Genomic DNA, 27,930 nt, shown 5'->3' with positions numbered 1-27,930 from the left:
GGGGATTCGTGAGCGTTCAGTAGTCGAGTTGTGTCATCCTATTTACAAGCACATAACAGTTTCATATCATTGTTATTGCTTGACAAGTATTTTTAAAAAGGCATATTGCTTCATAAAACATTCATTTATAACAAAGGAAAAGTTTGATATTTTTTGTACCTAGTAAAGAATTTTCGTGGAATTATACTCTCTTGAGTAATCGTGCTGAAATAGCCTTGTTATATTATTATTATGTAAAGTCAGAGGCGATGATATATATTTTACTTTGTTACTTGTTCGTTCAGACATCCTTAGGTGAGTGTGGTATATTCACGGATACACGACCAGCTAAATGCATTCTGTTGTAAGGCGATTATGTCAATAAAAGAGCGGATATTGAACAAGGTAATATTTGCCAATGCATATAATTTTATAGGTGAATTTCCGTGATTGGAGTTCAGTCGACTCCGTGTACAAGAGAATTGTGTGAATCTGTCATGGATTATTGCTTATTTACTAATTTATTTGTTTATTAAATGTGGTTTCTAAGTAAATTTGATAACGGATTGACAAGGTATTGTGTGAAGTTTGTAAATTAAATTTATAACCATTATATCGGGGACCCGTCAACAATGTATTATAGATAACTAAAATTAAAAGGAGGTAACTTCTATTTAAGTCTCTTACCTACAGAAGTACAGTTTTCGACTATTGATGACGACCATTCTGTTTGAATTGCATTGGTTGCCAGTGAGAGACAGATTTGAATACAAGATCACACTTATCTGCTTTAAATGTCTTAATGGTTCAGTAGCACCTAGGTATCTTAATGAATTCATAAATGTTTAAGTTCCTTTTAGAATCCTAAGGTCTTCATCTGACCACACTAAACTTCAAGTAAACAACAAATCAAATTATTTATTTTATGATGGGAGATCATTTTCAACTCTACTCAAATATGGAACGATTTTTCCAGAGCTTTTCGTGAAGCACTAATTGTCGAGGTTTTTAAATCAAAGCTTAAACATTACTTTTTTTTTAAAGAAGTATATTTTTAAGTCTCTGTCAATGTTTCACATATGGAATTTTTTTTTTTAATTTTGTTCTTTTAAGTAAAAACTGAAACGGTCGCTCGTCTTGGCGAAAAACTGAGTGTTCTTAGTTAGCAAATATATATATATATATATATATATATATAATATATATATATATATATATATATATATTTATTTATTTATTTATTTATTTTTATATATAATATTTCAAGTTTAATTATAATCAGCTTCTTGATCATAATTACACTTGAAATATTATATAAATAGCTCCTTTTATCAAAAAGTTGAGCACTATTATTTCATGGTTTTTTTTAATGATTTATTTCTAGATATGAACTTTAAACATAAGTTTTGTTGTTTTTTTTGTTGTTGTTGTTGTTGTTGTTGTTTTAATTAATGTTTATTCGCCTAGAGCTTTATTGTATAGAGTGGGCGCAATATAAATAAATTTCATTATTATGATTATTATTATTATTATTATTATTATTATTATTATTATTATTATTATTATTATTATTATTATTATTATTATTATTATTATTCAAAAATGTGCCACTCATTTTTTGTTTCAATTGTTTGACTACGATGAGTGTTCGACAAGAAATTCTTCTTATCAAAATCAGATAATTGATTTTTTAAAATCATATGGTTTTCACCAAGAAATATTTTTTATGTAATGTATTCATCCAAAATGCATTGTAGTGACCGGAAATTACTTTACCATCGATTAGCTCCTTGTCCTATCCAAAGAGTAGCAGGCATTTATTATTGTCCCTTTAAAACTATAATAGTAATCGGAAAAAACTCCGCAAGTTTTCGCTCCTTTGCTCTAAAGGACTTTTTTCAAAAATAAAAACTCGAATTTTTCCTAGTACAGTATTTATTTATTCCTCGTTGCGGTCACATTTTGGTCATCACCATCAGTATTCACATAAAGCCAGAATAAATATCGGTATTCGGTAACAGGCAATGCTATTTTAGTTTTAGGGCGAAATGTAGGTCGCGGAGTGTAAAATGAATTGCACGTACTCCCGGAGGTCCCGGTTCGAGTCCTGCCTTTTGTCGGCTTGTTAAAGAAACAAGAAATTTAGCCTTTATTGCCTACTATGTGGCGTTGCAACGTGACTGCTGCTCAGTTATTTTTTGTCTGTGATACTAAGCTGCTCTAGAAGATGTGGACTGTAAAAACTAATAAAAATGAATATAACAGCTTCAAAATAGAACAAAATACCAAACACGGAACGTTTTGGGTTCAAAATCCTTCTTCAGCCAACAACAACAAAAAAAAACAATATAAACATAAATACATTACCAAAAATAAACCTGATCGACGAATAAATAAATATTTCGTACATCCTCTCTGTTGAAATAAAATCTTTCGAAACATGACACGACACCTACTAGGCGATATCACATTTATTTTTCCGACAGAGATAACGCTGTGAATGGCCAGGTACTCATTTTACACATGAGTACGGTAAGAGATGTGAGTTAAGAGTTTGTTTTTTGTTCCGAGGATTTAACTATGTGCCGCTAAGAGCAGGAATCAAACCCTGAGCCCTCCTAAGTGTTAAACCATAATATCACATGGCCACACAAAATCATTTCTCAATTTTATTTTGTATTTATTTATTTTCAGTCAATAAGATAGAGATCGCAATGGTTGACCGTGATCTTACTTACCCTGGCATTTTTCACCCTAAAGTAAATAACATATATCGTGAAGACAATGACTGATGGACATATGACCTACTTCAGGCTTAAGTGTTCTGTGGGTGTGTGTATGTATGTTTACGCATGAGCGAGCGCTTATGTGTATGTGTGTGTTTGTGTGTGTGTGTGTGTGTGTGTGTACATTTATGAGTAACACTTATTTTCTTAAATAAGATGGTCAAGTGGATACATCATCACAGCACACACGTTTCAAAGAAAACTTTACTCGTTAAGTCATAGCCTGATACTGACCAAAAAATCTAGGTCTGAAGACAAGTCCACGACCCCCAAAAGAAGACAAATCCTGAGTTGTATTCAAACGTTCAACCAATGGTATCATTTGTTTCCTTGAGCAATACGCTTCAACTGTCGTGACGTCCCTTCCCCCGTAATGACGCAGAGTAACTTAGTACTGGCTCTAAACTATCGGAACAATGGCGGACGCCCTTATGAAATACTTCTCTGACGAATAATAAAATGTATCCAGAGGAGAAAAACATTATAAATCTGATCATGTTTTGAATTTTATACATTCTGATCACAAGACATGTGAAAACGTTCTAGCCAGCATGAAGAATAAAAAGTACCGATTTTCTTTATTTAGAACCAAGCTGCTCGTTGCTAGGCGACGTGACATCAGACTATTGAATCCTATTGATGCTGTTCGTTTACTTTTTTTTAAAAACAATTCATAACAGTGCCAGCCGGATAGTGTCAGACCGTCGCCATCGTTAACGTATAGATAGAACGAAGTTGACGTCACTCTGGTCATTGTTATTGTTTTTGGGGGGTTTTTTGCCATCCACGTTTATGAGTAATTCTCACTAAATTGTATTGACCAGACTATAAACATTTAAGATTACACATAGTTTTGTGTGTTGGTCCATTTTATTTCCGGATGGCAATGTTGTGAGTTTCTTAGCCAAGCGCATACTATCTATAGCCTGACACTAAAACCCACTAAGATCATATTTTGATATAATTTTTGGGTTTGTGGACCGCCTAGTGAGTTGTCTTTAGTAGTGGTGAAGGAAACAAGTGATCACGTTGGTTGAACTGTTGAATACAACTGACGATCTGTTTTGGGTTTTGTTTGTGACCAAAGACTTGTCTTTTAACGTCATTTGTCGGCCAGTGACAGGCCATGATTTTTACGAAGGCCACGGTCAGTCCCACTCTTCGTCGCCATCGTACACTGGCAAAACACCCTAATTTCTATTTAAGTCGAAATTTCAAAATTCAAATAGCGATGAATTAATAGAATTGACACTCAACATTTTTTTTTTTTTTTTGCTTTTATTTCGAGTCCTCCAATACTGCCGTGCTCTGGAAACTTAGAAATTTGGCCAGAAAACTCGTCCTTCAAATATCGAACGATATAAATGACCCTCGTCTTAGGAGAAACTTTCAAACCTGGAACTTAGCGAAGTTCCATGTTTGACAGTTTCTCCTAAGACTAGGGTCATTTAAATCGATCGATATTTGAAGGACGAGTTTTCTGGCCAAATTTCTAATAAATATATATTTTTCAAGAGTACAGCAGAATACAGGATCTTCAGTCACTGGAGATAACTCAATTTGTTCATTGTAGACAATAATACGCCATTTAGAATTCCATAGATTCATTTTTGTGGCTTGATGGCTCGTCTTGTCGCAAAATTCAAGCAATGTTAAGCATGGCCAATGGTCGGTGGGTGACAATGATCGTGTAAAATTATGGTCCCGACATTGTGTCCTTGTGATAAGGCATTTTACACACATTTCCTCAATAGACTCGGATATTAATAAGTACATGGCTTTGGGCAATGACGGATATATTGTACCAGTGTTAGTACAAATAGGAAGCATTACAGGCAACTGAAACTATATGAAATGGAAATATGGTTCTTGATGGCCTGCTCGGGGTAAGAAATAAAACATTGTGATGCTCATTGCACATAGTAAATCCGTGGAGATGCGCTATTTAAATGTTCATATCATTTTTGTTTATCAATATTTTCCCTTTACTCAATTGTAGACAAGATGAATCTGTGACATGGCTCCTGTCAAGATGGACGCACACAGCATGGAGGAGGCAGTCTACTCAAATATCTCAAGGTTGGTTTCTTAACGATTTACGTCATATTATTGATAGCAAAACAATCTTCTTTTTTTTTTTAACTAAAAAAATAAATTTAAAAAAATAAAAAAGGGGCAGCGTGGCTCAGCGGTACGGTCTTTGCTTCGTACCCGAAAGGTATCGAGTTCGATCACCCGCCGCTGCGCTGTGTGGCCTTGAGCAAGTCACTCGCCTTAGCTCAATTTGCGGCGCTGCACTGCGGCTGACGGCTGGGTTATTCCAGTTTTCCCTTGGAGTAGACCCTAAAGATAAATTTCCCCTATGGGATGAATAAAGGGAAGTTTATTTATGATATTTTATTATTTATCTAAATTCTTGACCGTTGACACGTAGGACATTAACTATTTTAACGCTCTCCTTACAGTAACTTACAGATCATTTTCAGTATTTTCCCAAAATGGCAGGCTTACCCAGCAAGAAACATTAATTCTTTAAACTTAAAAAAGCTCTATACAACAATATTATGTTCTATTAATCAAACAAAGATCATTCTTCAAAGTTTTTGATATACAAAATAAATTTGAATAAGACAAAATGTAAATTGTGTGACGATTTTGGTCTAGGTGGTAAGGAGAAGGTTATGCAAAAATAAATAAAAATAGGACTTTCAAAAAAAAAATTAAAACTTGGAAAAAAATCCAATTTAATTACTCAGCAATAGACAATCAACATCAAATTAACATCAAACAATATTGAGCTGACTGCTTATTGTCATATCAATGATCGTTATTGTTGGGGATGGGGGGGGGGGGGGGGTCTTTTGCTTTTTTTTTACAAAAAAAAAGATTTGATATCGCTTAATTTTTGTTACGAGACGATACACCTTAGATAGTCGGTTGCTGGTGCAAAGGTTTTTAGATTGTCGCCTTTTACAATGGCAACTACATAGTATTGAGCTTTTTTAGCTTTATATAGTGCAATATCCACTAAATGTGCTCAATGTGCTTTACAAGGGGTCCCTGGTCAACAGCAACATTTAACATGTAGGACGGGACATGACGCATGTTAGGCGATATTACAATTTTTCGGACAAAGACAACGCTGTTAACGGCTAGGTACTCATTTTACACCTGAGTACGGTGAGAGAAAGTGAGTAAAGAGCCTTTTCCAAGGACTCAACTATGCGCCGAGCGTGGCTCGAACCCAGGACCTTCCGATCCGAAAGCGAGTGTCATACCACTAGACCACATAGACGCATATATAGTATATATTGAGTGTACTTTCAGGTCAAAGATCTTTGATAAATTAAATTAACGGATCGGGTCATTGATAATCTAATTAAAAACGATATATATATATATATATATATATAATATATATATATATATATATATATATATATATATATATATAGATATATATATCGATCACTCGAATGTATGTCAAATGCTTTTGTTTTTGGGTCAACGACTCTATCAGGTGTCGTTAGTAGTGACCACATGGTTAACCCTCGAGCAATATTTAGAAATGAAGACATCAATAATAATAAAATACCGATAGCGGTGTCCATTTAAAAATCCTGATATCTGATATTTCAACCAGTTCTCAAGTCTATCGAAACAACCGGTGTCACGACATTTAAATAAGTTTCAAAATTCGGTGTGCCGTTGTGTTCATTTTAAACAAAACTATCTGTATTTTCTTAGGTGTAGATCAGTATTCAAATTCTCCCTTGACGGAAATTTGTATTAGTGATTAAGTATAGTGTATTCTTCTCTAATGGAGTCATACCCTAGTGAGGAATCTTTGTACGCCATCCCGTTCAAAGGCAATTTGGATTGCATTATGAACCCAGTGTATGACCATGAGTAAGTTAGACAAAGAAAGTTTCGAAATTTTAGCTTCATTATCATTATTTCAATCTTAACATTGGAAAAAACTGTCACTTTTTTTTGTAAAGACATACTCATTGAATAATGTTTTGATCCCGTTGAGTAAAAGTTTTATTTAACGTTTGCACAATACTTCCGCTTAAATGGAGGAAAGTTGATAAGACGGCTGATTGACCATCTTAAACAATATCTTATTGCGTGTAAATAAAAATTCGCTTTTCGAGTGATCAAAATTGTCATTCTTGCATACAAAGAATGGCGAATGGTCGTTAAGAAAACCATCACTCATTAAGCAGTGCGAGCATCGCTGAATTATCTTCTGTTGGCATTCCCTCTCCCCCCCCCCCCCCCCCCCCCACAACTCCCCCGATATCAGTACAAAGTACTTACATTTGTAGTTTAATTTACTTTTCTTTTCCACTGGGTATATAAAGGTCTTTGAGCTAAACAACCCTTACCATATACCATGTTAGTAGTATTTGTCGTAGTAGTAGTAGTAGTAGTAGTAGTAGTAGTAGTAGTAGTAGTAGTTGTTGTTGTTGTAGTAGTAGTAGTAGTAGTAGTAGTAATAGTAGTATAGTAGTAGTAGTAGTAGTAGTAGTAGTGTAGTAGTAGTAGTAGTAGTAGTAGTAGTAGTAGTAGTAGTAGTAGTAGTAGTAGTAGTAGTAGTAGTAGTAGTAGTAGTAGTAGTAGTAGTAGTAGTAGTAGTAGTAGTATAGTAGTAGTAGTAGTAGTAGTAGTAGTAGTAGTAGTAGTAGTAGTAGTAGTAGTATAGTAGTGTAGTATAGTAGTAGTAGTAGTAGTAGTAGTAGTAGTAGTAGTAGTAGTAGTAGTATAGTAGTAGTAGTAGTAGTAGTAGTTAGTATAGTATAGTATAGTAGTAGTAGTAGTAGTAGTAGTAGTAGTAGTATGTAGTAGTAGTAGTAGTAGTAGAGTAGTAGTAGTAGTAGTAGTAGTAGGTAGTAGTAGTAGTAGTAGTAGTAGTAGTAGTAGTAGTAGTAGTAGTAGTAGTAGTAGTAGTAGTAGTAGTATATAGTATAGTAGTAGTAGTAAGTAGTCATAGTAGATCTTAGAGAGTAGTAATTTTATCTCAGATTCTGTAGCACTGAACGAATAGTGACGTTTTATTAATACTCTTGTAATATAACATCGCAAAATACTTTCCACCATGTTAACATAAACCCAACTACCCAAGTAATTCATAGAAGAAAATTGCCTGGTAGTTGCGGAGTCAAGCTCTACCCGTTTGTATACGACTTGAATGCTCTAGTTGTTAATCTGTCTGTCTGAACCATCACGAAAAGAAAAGCCTTTCAACATAATTTTATCGAAAAAGGCGGTCCGAGAAGAATTTGAATAGGCTTCAATAGTCGTGACGCCACTGCCCTTGTGATGACGCATAGTAACTTAGTAACTGGTTCTAAACTATCGGTACAATAATGAAATATTTATCCGACGATAATAAAAGTGTATCCAGAGTAGAAAAACATTATAAATCTGATCATGTTTTGACTTTTATACATTCTGATCACATGACATGTGAAAAAGTTCTAGCCAGCATGAAAAATATAAAGTACCAATTTTCTTTGTTTAGAACCAAGCTGCTCGTTGCTAGGCGTGCGTGACATCAGACTATTGAATCCAATTATAATAAGAGTTTTCTTAATGTTTATTAATTTCTTAAAGAGTCCTAAATGGTCTTTTCTACCTCAAAATGTGACACATCATTTAACATGAAAAGAATAGTAAAAAGTATTAGGCCATTAATAAGATTTGGTATGTTAGTTCACACGTCCATGAAAAGTTCCTATCAAACAAGAGCTGGACAGCTTATTTATATATATATATATATATATATATATATATATATATATATATATATATATATATATATATATATATATATATATATATATTATATTCAGACCAGAAATCTCCATGACATAATGTACAGTTCTAATAGATCTTCCAAAGATTTGTCTTCAACACACGCACGCACACACACACACACACACACACATATATATATATATATATATATATATATAAGCAATGAGAGCACACTACAACAATGTCACTACACATCAGCACTAATATCACCACTATACAACGGAAGTAAGGATACAAGAGTGTAAACACCAATCTCAAAGGGAATACATTTTTTCTACGGACATTATTATGCCAACTGACGACGTGGACCAAAGTCACAGAAACATATGATATGATTATATATATATATATATATATATATATATATATATATATATATATATTATTCAGACCAGAAATCTCCATGACACAATGTACAGTTCTAATAGATCTACCAAAGATTTGTCTTCAAATTTTTAATGAACAAAAGAAATCTGAAATGAAATATAATGATAGTTGTATCATGATGAATGGGACGGGTTTGCAATTGATGGTATCGAGAGATTTGTTTAATGTTGGGCGGGGCGGATCAGACCTCTGATTCAGAAGTGTGATCCGCCCAAAATTAAATACAACACGGTGCGCAAAGTTCGTATGTAGACTTCAGAGTTTTGATCCACCAGTCGTGAAAAGCGGATCTTCAGATGTTTGATTCGCTGACCATCGAAGTGGTCCTACGTACACACATTAGCAGGTCTGATTACCAAACACAATTATGGACTTGATTTAACATTGCTGTAATGGACCATATCTTTCATTGGTTTGAAAGCATCTCCGTTACGATAATGAGGTCATAAAAATTGTTGGTTAATCAGACCTGTAAATAAGTACACGTTGGTTTGGTACCTTTCAAGCTAAATCACAGTTACTTTATCAAATATCCTTTCGAATTGTAGTCTTATGTTTCTGAAAAAGCCTAATTCTATCTAAAGACATCTCACCTACTTACTGGCGTATCGCCTTTCGCATCATAAAAAACACGTCCAATTGGGGCGCCTCGGCTGCCCCTTTGATTTGCTGTGTGAAGTCCCTTCACTTTTCACGCTCTTCTCCCAAATTTCTTAGGGTTGTAAGGTCTTTTTTCGTAATTTGAGTTGAAGGTGTTTGAGGTCCTGTTCAGTACTGTGTAGTGTAGATTGTTATTGGTGGTCTCCCTTTGTATTTATCCTGCCCAGATGTTGTGAAAAATTGCGTTCATGGGTTTATTTGCTGGTGTAATATCATTAACTCAACTCAGTATATGACCGAAAAGTCTCCATTGCGTCTCTAAAATCTGAATTTCATTGCACTTGCTGTTTAGATAGTGTGCGCTTGGCTAAGAAGCTCACAAAATTACCATCCAGAAGTATAGCGGACCAACACACAAACCTATGTTTAACCTTGAACGTTTATAGTCTGGTTAATACAGTTTAGTGAGAATTACTCATAAGCATGGATGGCAAAAAAAAAATAACAAAGACCCGAGTGACGTCATCTTCGTTCACTCTATAGTGTTTCATTGCTAGTTTTTGTTGGGTATCGGATGTTGAGGACATAATTTCTGAGTTGTTTCATGTGAAAGCTGTCCAGTCTTTTCTACTCTAAGTTTTTAAATTATTATTATCATTAAATGATTGACGATGAGAACCGGGTGTAAAAGCGACGACAACTTCAAGATAAATCTTATTGGAACGAAAGACTGGGGGCTCTGTCAGCGAATTCGAGACATAGTGTGTTTGAAATAAAGTAAATAAAAATAATTGTTTTACAAACAGCACTGCAAGAAAATATGATATAATTCTATAATATCAAACAAACAAAAAAAAAACAAATGCATAAGGTAGAAAGACCCTTATATCTCTGTTTCTTAATACGCTTCAACAGTCGTGATGTCACTTCCTTGGTAATGACGCATGGTAACTTAGTAACTGGCTCTAAACTATCGGAACAATGGCGGACGCCCTTATGAAATATTTCTCCGACGAGCATAAAAGCGTATCCAGAGGATAAAAACATTATAAATCTTATCATGTTTTGACTTTTACACATTCTGACTGATCACAAGACAAATGAAAAGTTCTAGCCGGCATGAAGAATAAAAAGTACCGATTATCTTTGGTTAGAACCACGATGGCCGCCGTTGCTGGGCGACGTGACATCAGACTATTGAATCCAATTGTGGTTATTATCTGTAATTTTTATATTACAAAGGGGTGTTAAAAGTGTTGGGGTATAAAATACATAGTTTAGACCAATTATAATGATTATATGGGTATGTCTCACACGTCGCTTTTACATCCGGTTCTCATTGTCAATTTTTCAATAAACAATTAAATATGTTTTAGCTCACTGCATTCGCAATATTGAGGCGTCACGCTTCGGTGAATTCTGCTACCAGGAAGTAAAAACTTTCCATCTTGTGCATGAATTTTGTTCTAAACATGCCTGTGGCTTGATCATTATAATAGTTTGACTGTAACCTTTTCTGAGTTTAACTTCAAACATTATGTGTGCATCAATAATAATGAAAATTGCATTATGATATTATATTTTTATCGCTTTAATTTCGGCTATGGATTCTGTCACCGATTCTGCTAGTGAATTAGTTATGTCATTCGGTGCCGATTCAAATGTTAGAGAAGGGATGGAAAACCCAAGTTTTAACTGTCTGTGAGTATAGAACTGATAGATTTGACGTTCCTCGTCTCTTTGTTTTTGACTTTAGACAGCCAGTTGGGTGATTAGTTCTCAGTAAAATCCTTTTTACAGATTATAAATGTTATAGGTCACACGTAGCTTTGTGTGTGTGTGTGTGTGTGTGTGTGTGCGTGTGTGTGTGTATGTGTTACGACTCAGTTGGGGGGTAAAACAAGTGAATATTTTACCTGAATGCATAGCATCAATATAATCAGTATACACACTATAATGATAAGCAGTCTCTATGGAGTGAATGAATTTGACGTCACTCAGCTCTTGTTATTAGTTTTTGACGGCAGTTGGGTAATTGATTGTCAGTACATTCACCCAATCAGACTATAAACCTTGCATTGTAAAGCAATTTTTTTCGATCAATGTCAAGCTATGAGTGTGCAACGGTGGCAGTCCTACAGGTGTGAGTCCAATGCCCAACGTGCTCATATTTGCAGGTCTGGTAACAGGACGCTTATTGGTTTGATTTAACATTGTTGTATTGGACATTTTGCATTGGTTTGAGAGTATTTCATTTACAACACTGAGCCCATAACAATTTGGGTTATCAGTCCTTCAAATAAGTATACGTCGCCAATGCCCTATCCACTCGGTCGGTCATCTCGCTACCTATAGACCTATAGAACGAACGAAACTGACGTCACTCAGCTTTTTGTTTTTGTTTAAAGACAGCCATGTTGGTGATTAGTTACCACTAAATTATGTCGATCGGACTACACACGTTCAAGTTTGCACATAGTTGTATGTGTTGGTACGTTATATCCGATTGGCGGATGTTGTTAGCATTTTACCTAAACGCATAGCAATAATGGCATTGGTTTTGGTTTCGTGTCTTTCCATAAAAAATAGACTAAATAATAATTTGATTTGTCATCATTCTAGTTTCATTTGAGTCATCACTATTTCCGTGTAAATGAATGACACATTCCCAAAGACTAGTCGAGGCCACTTATGAATCACAAACACCCATAATATAATGTATACTATTAATGAAATATGTACTTACTCCACTCCTCGCTTCAGGTTAAAGTTTCATTACAACGGTGAAAAATAAACACGAGAACAATCAGTGTGTATGTTTGTGTGTGGTTGTATGTGTGTGTTTGAGTGTTATTGTGTGTGTGTGTGTGTGTGTGTGTGTATTTGTTTGTCTGTTGGAATGTTATTGTACGAGTATGTATTACAATTTGCTCTCTTGATTTACAATCTATTTGTGTGTCCTGAATATCCGGAGAATGGGGGGGGGGGGGGTTTCTATTTACTTTGTTTTATTTTGTTGTTGTTGTTGTTGTTGTTGTTGTTGTTGTTGTTGTTGTTGTTGTTGTTCTTTGTTTTGGGTAGGGGTTCGTTGTTGCTTTGTTTTAGTTTTTTGTTTGTTTTTATTTATTTTTTTTTTTGTTTTGTTATTCTTGTTTATTAATTGTATTTTTGGGGGGTTTTTTTGTTTTCTTAATATGATATAAATTTACGTAGACTACAATCGAATTCGGCATGTAACTGTACTTTAAAGATGGCTTTGCAATCATAGTAGGTAACCGAAACAAATTTAGTTTTTCTCTTTTGCAAAAAATATGACATGAAGACCTTAAGACACATTTGATATTACTTACTTACTTATCCTCTTGGTTTCTAGGTGGAACATAGGGCTACAAATATGTTCCGCCAGTCATCTCTGTCCTGTGCCAGCCAGCTCAGCACATTCCATGTCTTTCCAGCCTCGTTCATCTCCTCTTCAATAGTCCTCCGCCAGGTGCCCATTTGCTATTATATGAGTTTAATTTTGAGCTTGAGCTTTTATATAACGAAATATCCACTACACGTGCTCAAAGTGCTTTTCAAGAGGGTCCCTGACCCACAGCAACACTTAACATGTAGGACGAGACATGACGCCTGTTAAGCGATATTACAATTTTTTTCGGACAGAGACAACGCTGTTAACGATCAGGTACCCATTTTACACCTAAGTACGGTGAGAGAATGTGAGTAAAGAGCCTTTTCCTCAACTATGCGCCGATCGAGGCTCGAATCCAGGACCTTCAGATCCGAAAGCAAGTGTCATACCACAAGACCACAAAGGCACAAACAAAAAATTTTCTTTGTTTTATTTTCCTAGGGACGACATGGTGGGTTACGAGGTCGCAAGTCCAGAGTTTGTCGAATCAATTAGCATCATCTCAGAACCCGACACATACGCCAACCACCCACCTCAATACATCAACCATGTTCCTTCCACGACAAACGACGACACGCCATTGTCACCTAGTAAACTTCAACCACCAAAGAGGCTCAACGAAGGGAGGCAACTCAAACAAAAGCGCGCGCTCCTGGAAGCCGACATGGGTTACAGCCTTTGTAAAGAATTCCCTCGAGGAAGTTTGGATATTAAAGACATTCCACAAAAGGCAAAACACGATATCGAATATGAAAAGGGAGGCTACGTCCAACCTGTTGAGGTTTTCAATCCGGCATTGGTAGAAGAATTTAGTTGTACTGAAGAAAGTGAAAATAATATTCTTAGTTCACCCTGTGCGAACACGAAGATAGAATTGAGGGGAATAACAGGCACTGCTGCAGTAGACAATCCTGACTTTCGTCATGAAGAGAACGGATACGTCGGGCCGTCTGGTGAACGTATAAGTTATGAAATGGAAGATACCAAAAAAGGTGCTGGTATCACAAATGAAAACCCATATACGGGAACACCAAAGGCAACGAGGCGACCTATTCAAAGGTTTGATTCAGGTGAGCTTGTTTTAAAGACATTACAGTGTTCTTAGTTTTGTTTTTTGTTTGTCTTTTTTTGGGGGGGGGGGGGTTAATCCTTCAGAGTCATGAGGCCAATAGAGCCGTAGTTTATTCTGGTTTCTATAGTGTGAAACGGATAAAAGCAATTGATTTATATCCTTTGGATTGGACGCCAGTACTCTATAGCGCACCCATAAGCTCAGCTCGTTCACAATTCTTAATCTAACTTCGCCGCAAGTCATATTAAACCTAATTTTAATTCCATACTGTACAAATCGCTAATGTTTACTGTCAGGTCACTTTCCGTCTTCTGGTTCCATTGGACATAATACCATCATCATCATCATCATCATCATCATCATCATCATCATCACCATCATCCTCATCATCATCACCATCATCTTCATCATCATCATTCATATATCCACCCATCATCATTATCATCGCCATCGTCAGTCTTCATCACAAAATCTGTCTTCCTAATCAGGCGTTGATGACTGTGACAATGGGAAAGACACCCCATCGCCCACCTTGGCCGTTCCCAGCCCATTCAGGACTCGACTGTCCACATTTGCAGAGGAACATTACGAGGATATCGATATCTACACAAACGAAAAGAAGACAACTGCATCATGGAGGTAAAGTCATAGTCGATTCCACTATACAATATGAAAACTAAAGCAGAGAATTGGATTCAATAGCCTGATGTCACGTCGCCCAGCAACGGCGGCTATCGTGGTTCTAAACAAAGAAAATCTGTACTTTTTATTCTTCATGCTGGCTAGAACTATTCATATGTCTTGTGATCAGAATGTGTAAAAGTCAAAACATGGTCAGATTTATGGGTTTTTTTCCCCTCTGGATACGCTTTTATGCTCGTCGGAGAAATATTTCATAAAGGCGTCCGCCATTGTTCCGATAGTTTAGAGCCAGTTACTAAGTTACCATGCGTCATTACGAGGGAAGTGACGTTACGACGACTGTTGAAGCGTATTATTGATAGTGCGATTTTGACAGACGCCACCTTCATCTTCAGAGTCAGATCGAAGCCTTCGTTAGCTTAGTAATGCGTTAAGGAAAAATATTCAAAATATCCCCCATCCAGATTAAACACACCAACACACAAACTTTAACTTCATAGTCTCGTTGATATAATTCTGTGAGAACTAGTCACTAACAGACTGTCTAAAAACAATAACAAAGAGCTGAGTGATATTAACTTCGTTCCTTCAACAGCATTTCTTTAGAGCATAACAATGACGATGTTTTTCTCTATGCGCTTATGCGCATTCCAATATCGGTACACTACTATATGAAAGCGAAAACAGAAAGTTGATAGCGCTATTTTGAGAGTCAATATCTTCATGTTCAGAAATCCCGATTGACTGTGGCCTTCGTAAAGTTATGGCCTGATACTGACCAAAAAATGACGTCAAAATGCCAGTCTTTTGCCACAAAAGAAAACAAATCATGAGTTGTATTCAATAGTTCAACCAATGAAATAACTTGTTTCCATGAGCTCTACTAACGACAACTCACTAGCCGGTGCAAAAACGAAATGATGACGTCAAACTGCCAGTCCTTTTGGATTTCAGTATCAGGCTATAACATAACGATGGCAAAGGATTGACTCGGTCAGACTGTCGTCTTCGTTCACTTATAGATAGAACGGAGATGACGTCACTCAAGCCTTTTTTATTGTATTTTGCCATCCGGGTTTGTGAGTGATTCTCACTAAACGCTATTAACCAGACTATAAAAGTTCATGGTTAAACATAGTATGTGTGGTCGTCCGTTATACTTCCGGATGGCAATGTTGTGAACTTCTCGGCCAAGCGCATACTACAGATGCTGTGTGCTTGGCTAAGAAACTCACAACATTGCCATCCGGAAGTATAACGGACCAACAAACAAAACTATGTGTAACCGTGAAGTTTATAGTCCGGTTAATACGGTTTAGTGAGAATTACTCATAAAAACGGATGGCAAAAAAACAATATCAAAGCCTTGAGTGACGTCAACTTCATTATATCTATAGATAGTGTGCGCTTGGCAAAGAAGCTCAAAACATTGCCATCCGGAAGTATAACAGACCAACACAAAAAATTATGTGTAGCCATGAACGTTTATAGTCTGGATGATACAGTTTAGTGAGAATTACTCATAAACGCGGATGGCAAAAAACAATAACAAAGACCCGATTGACGTTAACTTCGTTCTATTTATATTAGACGACAAAAGACAAGTCCTTGTATCGAGCTTTAGATTGAATGACGTCACTCGGATCTTTGTTGTTGTTTTTTTTTTTTTTTTTTTTTTTTTTTTTTTTTTTTTTTTTTTTTTTTTTGCCATCCATAAACTTTCAAGGATGCACATAGTTTTGTGTGTTGGTAAGTTATATCCGGCTGGCGGATGTGATGGGTATTTTACCTAAACTCATTGCTACATTTACTGTCTATGTACATATCCAAGAGAAAGAGAAAAAACAAAAATTCTGTGCTGTCGTGATATTATAATACTCACCTTCGGGCCGGAAGGACCAGAGTTCGAGTTCCGCTATGAGCAGAGTTTGTCCTTGGCTATTACTCACCGTCATTCCCTCGCCGTGCTCATGAGTTCCTGGCCGGTAACATCGGCATTTTTTGACTGCTGTTCGAAAGGCCTCAAAGTCAAGAAGAAAGCCAACTAATGCTAATACTACTATGACTCTCCACGTAAGGATAATCTACCACTAATGACTATTATTTATAATAATATTATAGCGCTTTATAAGGGGTCTCTAGCCGACGGCAACACTTAACATGGAGGATGAGACATGCTGCTTGTTAGGCGACATTACAATTTTTTCGGAGATATGCAACGCTGTTATCGCTAGTTACTCATTTTACACCCGAGTCCAGTGAGAGAACGTGAGTAAAGAGCTTTTTCCAGGGACTCAACTATGCGCCGTTCAGAGCGGAATTCGAACCCTAGACCTTCCAATCCGAAGACGAGTGTCATACCACAAGACAACATAGCCATTAATACTGGTTGTCTTATCAAAGATTACTTTAATAAGGCAGAGAAGTCGTGACGTCACACATTTTACTCTTCCGGTTCCAAACTCCTTGGAAGTGTGATGAAAAGGGTTTGATATTGAACCATAAAGGGCCATACTTATTATAGTTGCAGGATTAAAAGCAGATTCTTATGATTATTTCGTGGCGTAAAAGAGCGAGAGTGGATAACTTTTATTGAAATCCAGTATTTATTTAGACTAGAAAATAAGATGCACCACTCTGAAACCAGAAGATCAATTGCATAAGGTATGTAGCACACTTCCGATAAGATTGGAACCAGTATTTTGACATCACATTATTGTCCCCTATTACATTTGATATTCTATTATGAAATGCTGTCTATAAATAAAACATTTGTCTAATTATAGGAAAAAGGTCACCTCTAAGAAACTTGGCTCGAAGGAAAAATCTGATTCTATGAAGGCTCGAATCCTGCCCAATTCTTCCCACGGATCCAAACGGCCCAGCACTGAAGAAGAACGTAACCAGCCTAAAACTCAGTAAGCAAATTGGTCTCGCACTTTTCCAGCCCTGACTACGTAATTGATTTTTTTCTTTCTGACAGTAACTGAAGAAATAGATAAATATCTTAAACTCTCTCCTTGCCAGGTTTCGATGCAATTAATTGTGAATAAAGAGAGACTATCCAAAAGAGCTCAACTACGCGCCGCTCTTAGCGGGGCTCGAAATCTGGACCTTCGGTCCGAAGGCGAGTGTCATTCCACAAGACCACATCGCTTCACAATAAACATTTTTCTCATTCAGATAATATGTTTTGTAGAATCAAAAAAAATGAAGAAAACCCCAGATCTATGCGATATTTATAAAAATCCTAATGATGTTTTGTAAAGCTTGTTTTCCCGCACAAAATTATATATAGACGTCTAATATCGATGTTCGGAGGATCAAATCTCTGAAGTCTCGATTTTCACGTTCGGCGGATCAAACCTCAGAAGTCTATATACGAGCTTTGTGCACCGTGTTTTATTTGGGCGGATCAGACCAACGACGACATCAGAGGTCTGATCCGTCCAAAATTAAATAAACATTGTGCGCAAAGCTCGTATGTAGACTTTATATTAGAGTTTTGATCGGCCGATCGTGAAAATCGAGATTTCAGAGGCTCTGAAGTACTACTTTTTTTTAAAAGTAAAAATTGAATTTCGTATCAAAATAATAAGATTCACTCATTCTCTTTTTTAAACTCGATTTTTAAACGTTAAATTTAAGATTCAATTTTAAGCATCAGGTTCGCCACAACATAATACCGTTTTAACAAGAACAGTCACATATCAAATACTTCTGAGTGTTACTTAACCAAAATGCATATTTTGCAGGGCTGATAACCGAGTGCAATTGTGGGCTTGATTTAACAGTGTTGTCACGGACAATAGACACGAGTAGCTTTGTTTGCTGTCTTATCACGTCCATTGCCAACTACAGCTGTAGTTGTATTCTGCAGTCAATATTCGTGTTGTATCTTTATTTGAAAAATAAAACTTAATCTATGGTAAACTGTCAACTACTACTGCCACTGTTGCTGCTGTAGTTGCCGCGCTGTTGCCTGCGTTAAATAATTTCTCTATCATCTTCTCTAGAACTCTCACGGCGCAGGAGCGAATCTCCCCAACAACAGCGGATGGAGGACCGGTCTCGAACTCCCCCAATCCTTACACACCCATAGAGATGGATACGCCACTGGTCAAACCAGACAAGAAGAAACAAAAGAGGAGGAAAGATTGTTGCATATTTACCTCTGTTCTTTTGGTTCTGTTTTTTCTCGTCACTGTGTCACTGGCCATCAGTATTTCTTTACTCATTGTGAAAGGTAAGTTGACATGATGTATTTTAACTTTCAAATTCTTTTTTTTAATGAGCAAGTGCTTTATCCTAAATGTAATCGATGCGATTTGCAAAGGAGCCCCAAGTCAACAGCAACACTTAACATGTTGGACAAGACATGCGGCTTGTAAAGCGTTATTGCAAAATATGTCAACAGAAAACACTGTTGCCAGCCAAGAACTCTTTTTAAACCTAGGCACGTTGAGTGGATGTGTGTAGAGAGAGTTTTCCATGGACTCAAATTTGCACTGCCCATAGCGGGATCGAATCAGTGACCTACAAGTCCGGAGGCGAGAAACTTAGCAAAGACGTCAACGTCGCATTGCACCATTGTAGCTGTTATGTAACAACCGTTCAGGAGAAGAAGAAAAAGGGGGTGTTATCTCTTTAACTTTAATTGTCTAAGTGAGGCAACTCAGTAATAAAAGATCTCTGCAGTGGTCATGATTGAGTAACACCCCTTCAATTTCTGTGCTGTGTCTTATTTATTTCATCAAAGTTTAATGATCATGAAACAATAGATTTTTGATCAATGAAAAGATGGAATTTGTGACACACATTCCCATGTTCTCAGACAAACATAGTTGTTTTTTTATAAACAATAACATAAATGAAATCGACCTCTCTCTGATCATTGTTCTTGTTTTTATACCGCCAGGCGGGTGACTAGCTATCACACGATTTTCTCGGACATATTATAAACGTTTAATAGTTTTCTGTGTTGGTTTATAGACAGTATGCGCTTGGCTAAGAAGCTCATAACATTGCCATCCGGAAGTAAAACGGACCAACACACAAAACTGTGCGTATCCATGAACGTTTATAGTCGGGTTAAAACAGTTCAGTGAGCATTACTCGTAAACGTGGATGGCAAAAAACAATAACAAAGACCTGATTGATCTTCGAACTATCTATTGATCAAGCGGTAGAACAGTGTGGGTATTTTACTTAGACACATACCAGAGGTCGATTTCATTCACGTTATTGTTTATAAACAACCAACTGTGTTTGTCCGGACACGTGTAAAGGTGTGTCACAAATTTCATGTTTCGATTGGCCAAAAATTGGTGCTAAACTAAGCGATAAGCAATCGATGGTTTGCGTTTTAGTAAAATACTCACTAGCGTTGAAACACCTGATCAATTATACCATCACAGAAAGCTATGTGTTGTGTTTAACTTTTATAGTCTGATTTGGCGAATCTATCGAGAACTAATCACACAACAAACCGTCTAGAAACAATAACAAAGAGCAGATCTATTGTTTATCAGAACGGACTTGACGGTATGTCATAAATCCCGTGTTTTGATTGCTCAAAAATCTGTTGGTTTATTGCTTTCGGTTATCAGTCCTGCTCATAAGTACCTGTGACACTGAAAATTAAATGGAGGTTCAAAAATATGAAACATTACTGAACTTTGAGCGTTTTATTCAGGAAAATGAGTTGTCTATAGATAGTATGCGCTGCCAGGCGTTCACACATTGCCATCCGGAATGTTAAGGACCAACACACAATTGTGTAACCAGACTATTAATATTTCTGGTTATACAGTTTAGTGAGAACACTCACAAACCGGATGGCAAAAACATAACAAAGGCCTGAGTGACGTCATCTTCGATCTATCTATAGATTCTTATTTTCGAACAGCAGGGAGATTTCAAATTTCTGATTGTTTTAATTATGAGCTTGTCAAATATTGTTATAACTAGTTAACTGCTGTATTCTGAAGAAAAAAAAACTCGATTTAAATGACAAAAACTTTCAAACCCGAGACTTTGTGATCGATATTTGAATGACGAATTTTCTGGCCACATTTTTAAATACTAGTTTTTCCAGAGGGCAGTTAACTGGTGAATAAAGTATATTCCTATTAACTTGAAAGTGTTTCTAATTTAACAATGAATAAGAGTAGAAAATTGAGAATGGAAGCTTCAATCTAATAACCGAAAACAGACGATTTGGACATTTTGTGTTTCCCCTTTATCAACAAAACCCGACGAATGAAACACTAAAGACTTTAGTCTACTATGATTTTAAACTGGATGAATTATTCAAGTATTTCATTTCGACAATGAATGTTATGAATACAATTGGATTCAATAGTCTGATGTCACGTCGCCCAGCAACGGCGGCCATCGTGGTTCTAAACAAAGAAAATCAGTACTTTTTATTCTTCATGCTGGCTAGAACTTTTCATATGTCTTGTGATCAGAATGTGTAAAAGTCAAAACATGATCAGGTTTATGTTCTTTTTTCCTCTGAATACGCGTTTATGCTCGTCGGAGAAATATTTCATAAGGGCGTCCGCCATTGTTCCGATAGTTTAGAGCCAGTTGCTAAGCTACCATGCGTCATTACGAGGGAAATGACGTTACGACTGTTGAAGCGTATTATTCAATATCAAACACAAATGAAATGATTCCATTCTTTTCAGTGTCCAATGAAGAAGCTGGCCATCCTGTGGAAATGCCTCAATTTCATGGATACCGAGTGAACTCAAGTGAACAAATACACCAAGAATATCCAAAGCCCCTTGATGATAGGAGTCTTTTATTTGAGCTCCAGTCTCAACTGCACGACCTCAAACTGGAGGCAAGTTGTTTTGTTTGGGATTTTTTTTAACGTTGATTGAAATCCATTTGGAACGCTTTATCACAGAGCAGTCGTGAAAAAGAATCTTTGTCTATTTTTAAACGTTCGCTTAATTAAAACTTATCTGTTTCGGTCATAGTAGATGATTTGAGAAGCAATATTATAGGCGTCTGGTTTGTATTGTGTTGTGTGTGTCTGAGAGAGAGAGAGAGAGAGAGAGAGAGAGAGAGAGAGAGAGAGAGAGAGAGAGAGAGAGAGAGAGCGAGTGATTATGTTCCGGCAAAAGTAATTTGTAATTTAAGCGCTTAGATTCTGATGTCTCGGAGTTACAGCACTACCTATATAAGTTTTCACCATTATTATTATGATGATGATGATGATGATGATGATGATGATGATGATGATGATGATGATGATGATGATGATAGATGATGTTATGATATTATATTTATATTATTATTATTATTATTATATTATTATTATTATTATTATTATTATTTATTATTATATATTATTATATCATATCATCATCATCATAACCATCAACATCATTACACTACTACTACTACTACTACCTACTACTACTACTACTACTACTAACTACTACTACTACTACTACTACTACTACTACTACTACTACTACTACTACTACTACTACATACTAACTACTACTACTACTACTACTACTACTACTACTACTACTACTACTACTACTACTACTACTACCTACTACTACTACTACTATACTACTACTACTACTACTACTACTACTACTACTACTACTTACTACTACTACTACTACTACTATTACTACTACTACTACTACTACTACTACTACTACTAAATACTACTACTACTACACTACTACTACTACATCTACTACTACTACTACTACTACTACTACTACTACTACTACTACTACTACTACTACTACTATTACTGCTACTGCTGTTTTTGCTGGGGGTGGTTTGCTATTGGCTGAAGAAGGGTTTTGAGCCCAAGACGTCCTTGTTTGGTATCTAGTTCTTTTCAAAGCTGTTTAATTCATTTTGCACAATACTTTTTACAGCCTACGACTTCTAACAGATTAGTATTCACAATCAATCTTTATATTTTTTTTTTCACTCATTTTTTGCAGAATATCGTACTCAAAGAAACCATTCTTAGTCAAAAGAACGAAACAGAGGTATGTTTTAAATTGTCCGAAGTTAACAGTCCAACTGCATTGGATCAACGTTTATAAAGAAAAAACTAAATAAGAAATCTATCTGCTTTTCAATGCATAACCACACATTTTAAAAAGTCTTTACAATATTATCGAAGTGTTTAATGCCAAAAGACTTTTCTTAAACAACATAATATATCATGAAATTCATTTCAAATACACATCTTATGTGTATATTCCGTATAAGATATGAACCTGATCCTTGATAAGCATTTCTTATCACAGGGGATGATGGATATACCGATGTCGACGGAACCCCGGAGACAAAATTCGAGTTATTCCAGCAATCGACTTAAGCGCATTTGATATAGAGAGTTGGATACGCGACCCGAGAAAAAAACAATACATGAAAATCGACCAGCGCGCGAGCTATTCGTCGCCCACTGTACCATATATTACGGGCAACAGTCACAGATAAAAGTTATAGATAGTATGCAGATGGCGTCACTCAGGCCTTTGTTATTGTTTTTGCCATCCGCGTTTGTGAGTTGTTCTCACTAAACTGTATTAACCAGACTATAAAAGTTCATGGTTACACAGAGTTTGTGTGTTGGTCCGTTAGACTTCCGGATGGCAATGTTGTGAACTCCTTGGCCAAGCGCATTCTATCTATAAGCAACTTCTATAGATATTTCGAAGATGACGTCACTCAGGTCTTTGTTATTGTTTTTTGCCATCCGCGTTTATGAGTAATGATCACTGAACTGTATTAACCCGACTATAAACGTTCATGGATACACACAGTTTTGTGTGTTGGTCCGTTATACTTCCGGATGGCAATGTTATGAGCTTCTTAGCAAAGCGCATACTATCTATAGATGGAACGAAATTGACGTCCTTCTGGTCTTTATTGTTGTTTTTAACGAGCCATTTTATGAGCAGTTATCACTAAATAGTTAGTATTAAATAGACTATAAACGTTTTAGGTTACACACATTGTTTTGTGTGTTGGTACGTTATGTGGATGTTATGAGTTTTCTACCTAAATGCAATACATCAATGGGAGTGATCTATATTCATGTCCAACCTAGTCATCGTTCACATGATTTTTGCTGTACAACGATTGGACATTTCTCAATAAATGTTTGTTTGTTGCTTTAGGTCTCTTCCAACACAATTGAGGTTATATGAGAGACCGCTGAAACAAAAAAAAACAAGCAATCTAACAAAAATAGTACAAATGTAAATCAAAATCATAACCTAAAGATATCATAAGCTAAATTATAAATAACCAAGAACAAACAGGCAGAAGATTTACAGAAAAAAAATATCCCCTGTCAAAAATACAATCACAAACCAAAGAAGCAGGATAGGCTAGTAAAGAGAAGAAGAAACGACATCACTATCGGATCGTACACCCATGCGAACATCATAGGTATATGATTCAAGGGTGATGCTCCCATCCAACCACCCGCCTCAATAAATGTAAACAAGCTGCTGTTTTTATGAAATTTGTAAACATAACCCATGAATCCCGCTGAGCAAAATGACCAATTGTGATGTTGGATATTTCTCAAACTGTGAACACTTTTCACTATGTGGGTAATTTTGAGCACATATTCCAATGTGACCAATGACCTCCAGCACATGGAAAGGTAATATAGATCGGTCCCATTCTGAGAGTTTCTCATCACGTTAAAATCCTACAGTATTATTATTATATTATATGTTCTTTGTGTTAGATCTGTTGATTGTGTGGATCAAGGAAAGTGTGGTGAGAGTGATTTCCTGTTTATTTGACTATTGTGGATTGTTGTTTATGAAACTAATTTTGATTTTCGCTTGATGGCATTGATAGAGGACAGAAAGCTTGGACTGTTTTAGGAAAAAGTATTGTTTGCTTCTTGTCTTTGTTTGAAGTCTTTACTTAACTCTTTTAATTTTTGAACGTTTCCGCCCTCAATGCGTCATATGGATATAAAATTATTATAAATTTCACTCCATACAGGCCACATTGAACCAATTGAACTCTCGTCAGAAAGATTTGGCTTCCCAGAATGCTGTGTTAGCATCTCAGCTTAACTCAAAAATTAACAACATCAGTGTCTCTCTGAAACCTCAGGTTTGTTATTTTCATCACAAGTTTCGATGTCAATTTATGATAAAACGAATGGATACGGTGTGTATGTATATGTACATGTATGTGTGCATGTGTGTGTGTGTGTGTGTGTGTGTGAATTCTTTTACCCATAAACACAACATCTCAATGTAAATCAACGAGCTGGTGCAATACGCTTCAACAATCGTAACGTCACTTCCCTCGTAATGACGCATGGTAACTTAGTAACTGGCTCTAAACTATCGGAACAATGGCGGACGCCCTTATGAAATATTTCTCCTACGAGCATAAAAGCGTATCCAGAGGGGGAAAAAACATTGTAAATCTGATCATGCTTTGACTTTTACACATTCTGATCACAAGGCATATGAAAAGCTCTAGCCAGCATGAAGAATAAAAAGTACCGATTTTCTTTGTTTAGAACCACGATGGCCGCCGTTGCTGGGCGACGTGACATCAGACTATTGAATCCAATTAACAAAAAGATTTTTGGCCAAACAAAATATAGAATTTGTGACAAATCCTCACACGTGCTTGATCGAACAAACATAGTTTGTTGTTTATAAACAGTAACGTGAATGAAATCGACCTCTCTCTGATCATTGTTATTGTTTTTATACCGCCAGATGATTGACTAGTTATCACATTAGCGGAAGAGTAGTGTCCCTTGATTGGGCGTCACCCATAGTCTGTGACGTCACCGGTGGAAAAGTTATTAGAGAGTGACGGCTTCGAGGACGAGAGACGCATGCGCACAACCAACATGACGTTCTCTCTCTAATAACTTTTCCGCCGGTGACGTCACAGATTATGGGTGACGTCCAATCAAGGGACGCTACTCTTCCACTAATCTCATTCCCTATCGATAAAGTGGTAGAGCAGTGGATATTTTTCTGTAACACATACCATCGATAGTAAAACCTGTGTAGTTTGCTGCTTACCAATCACTGCCATTGTTTACATTATGACGATTGTCCGAGAGGCATGGTTATCTACCTGTCTATTATTCATCAATATAATATACAAACACCTAGAAATGAATAATAATAATAATAATAATAATAATATAATAATAATAATTATATATTATTATTATTATTATTATTATTATTATTATTATTATATTATTCATCATACATAATAATAATAATAATAATAATAATAATAATAATAATAATAATAATAATAATAATAATAATAATATATGATTATAATATTAATAATAATAATGACGATGATGATGATGATGATGATGATGATGATGATGATGATGATAATAATAATAATAATCATGATACAATCCACAGGGCGTACAGAGCCTCTCATCTTGCAAAATGAAGTATTCCACCATCACCAGATTGAGCTCGAAAGGAATTCACGTCGAGACAAGCTTCAAACCAGACCAACAAGAAGTCAAGGTTGGTTTACAATTCAATTATGCAACCAACCGTCTTAAAACAGAATTATGTGGGATAAAGCGAATAATGTAAAAGTACAAAAATATTAGGTTTAAAAGATTAGAAATATAACATTAACCCTTTCCTTGCCAACAACAGGAAAATCGTCACATTCGTTACGATGCAAACAACAATTATTTTTCATTCTGAGTTCTTTTGTACATCATAGAATTTGAAGAAATGCTTTTGACTAACAATAAGAACTCGGGGGCGAAGTGGCCGTGTGGTTAGGGCATCGCACTGCTATCCGGAAGGTCCCGGGTCCGAGCCCTGTTTAAAGCACTTTCGTTTTTGTTGTTGCTTTTCCTTGGACAAGGTTATCAACCCCCAATTTGTTCCTTTGGACAACATGGGTGATTCCTGATGACATCAAACATCATGTTTTGATACATTATATAATATATTCCTTCGTGGAATGCCTAGGTGATGTAAGGGCGCAAGTTTTTTGTTTAACTTAACACCGTGTTGTAGAGCTCATTTTTTGATGAATAATATTAGACCTATGTATAGAATGGACTTGTTTAAGTAAGCAAAATCTATTTTTGTGTGTGTGCTCCACCTGTGTAAAGCCACGAAAAAGGGACAAACCTACAAATCATGTACTTTGTATTATTGGCTTTGTCCGTTGAGATGACTTTGGGGGGATAAAGTAGATTCCATGCACGCCACTTGTACTTATATGCAGGTCTGATAACCCTATGGGGGAAATTGGGAAATTCTGAAAATGGCTGGTAAGAAGAGAGTTAATTTACTTTTTAGCTAGTTAAGAATTGTTATTCTTTCTACTTAATGACAGAAAAAAAAACGTTTCCACAAGTCTCATTTTTCTGGCTACAAATTCAATTGTCACGAGTTAAACCAGCACGGCCTAGGTGCACTTTATAGCAGGGTCTGATAGCCGAACGCAATTATTGGCCTGTTTTAACGTTGTTGTTTTGGGGTTTTTTGTATGTTTGATTGTATTTGTTTTGTTTTTTTTTTATTTGTTTGTTTTTGGTGGTTTTTTGGTGGTTTTTTTTGTGGGGTTTTTTTTTTTGTTTTTGTTTTGTTTTATTTTTTTTTTTTTTTTTTTTTAATTTTGGTCTTTTTTTTTCTTGCTTGTTTGTATGGGGAGGGTGATGGAGCCTTTCCTTTTTTTAAAACAATATATAACATTGATATAATTTAAGACCCAGAATATCTAATATGTTATTTTCCTTCTTTTTCATCATCATTCCAGGATCATTTCGTGTTATTTGCCTTCTGTACATTCATGGGTATGGAGGATGTGAATCTCGACACACAGGAAACCAACTCACGAGTGCAATATCGATGCCGGTGTAAAGCCACGAAAAAGGGACAAACCTACAAATCATGCACTTTGTATTACTGGCTTTGTCCGTTGAGATGATTTTTTTTTGGGGGGGGGGGGGGGGGGGGGATAAGGTAAATTCTATACACGCGACGTGTACTTATACGCAGGTCTGATAACTCTAATTTTTTTTAGCTCATTGTTGTATTGGAAGTACTCTCAAACCAAAGCAATAATATATAGATACTCTATTACAATAATGTTAAAATAAGCAAATAATTACGTTCGGTTACCAGACCTTAAAATGCATGTACATTGTGAACACGTCTTTATATTATTGTTAT

At 36.0% G+C, this 27,930-nt stretch overlaps 1 protein-coding gene across 2 annotated transcripts; it reads left to right on the top strand.

Moving 5' to 3' along the window:
• Positions 1 to 27,748, top strand: LOC144962587 (uncharacterized). 2 transcript variants are annotated; one of them, XM_078895670.1, is made up of 11 exons: positions 1 to 384; positions 4,765 to 4,844; positions 13,429 to 14,057; positions 14,548 to 14,698; positions 17,488 to 17,619; positions 18,718 to 18,947; positions 21,397 to 21,554; positions 22,693 to 22,740; positions 24,728 to 24,841; positions 26,146 to 26,256; positions 27,515 to 27,748. In XM_078895670.1, exons 2-11 carry the CDS (start codon positions 4,783 to 4,785, stop codon positions 27,683 to 27,685), a joined length of 1,806 nt encoding a protein of 601 aa, XP_078751796.1. In that variant the 5' UTR covers positions 1 to 384; positions 4,765 to 4,782; the 3' UTR covers positions 27,686 to 27,748. The 2 variants fall into 2 exon arrangements, with proteins under 2 accessions (XP_078751796.1, XP_078751795.1); XM_078895669.1 differs by lacking the exons at positions 1 to 384; positions 4,765 to 4,844 and adding an exon at positions 11,071 to 11,276.
• The last annotated feature ends 182 nt before the right edge of the window (positions 27,749 to 27,930 follow it).

This window comes from Berghia stephanieae, chromosome 1 (genome assembly GCF_034508935.2).
Source record: "Berghia stephanieae isolate SIO BIC M18660-M18661 chromosome 1, UCSD_Bste_1.3, whole genome shotgun sequence".
Taxonomy (NCBI): Eukaryota; Metazoa; Mollusca; class Gastropoda; order Nudibranchia; family Aeolidiidae; genus Berghia; species Berghia stephanieae.
The sequence above is the reverse complement of the archived record's forward strand: the minus strand, read 5'-3'. Positions and strand labels throughout refer to the sequence as shown.

Excerpts from the sequence above, each read along its gene's own strand:
- LOC144962587 (XM_078895669.1), top strand. The coding sequence starts at position 11,179 with ATGGATTCTGTCACCGATTCTGCTAGTGAATTAGTTATGTCATTCGGT. Across the intron at positions 24,842-26,145 it reads GTGTCTCTCTGAAACCTCAG|GGCGTACAGAGCCTCTCATC; the intron begins GTTTGTTATTTT and ends TACAATCCACAG. Across the intron at positions 26,257-27,514 it reads CAGACCAACAAGAAGTCAAG|GATCATTTCGTGTTATTTGC; the intron begins GTTGGTTTACAA and ends TCATCATTCCAG.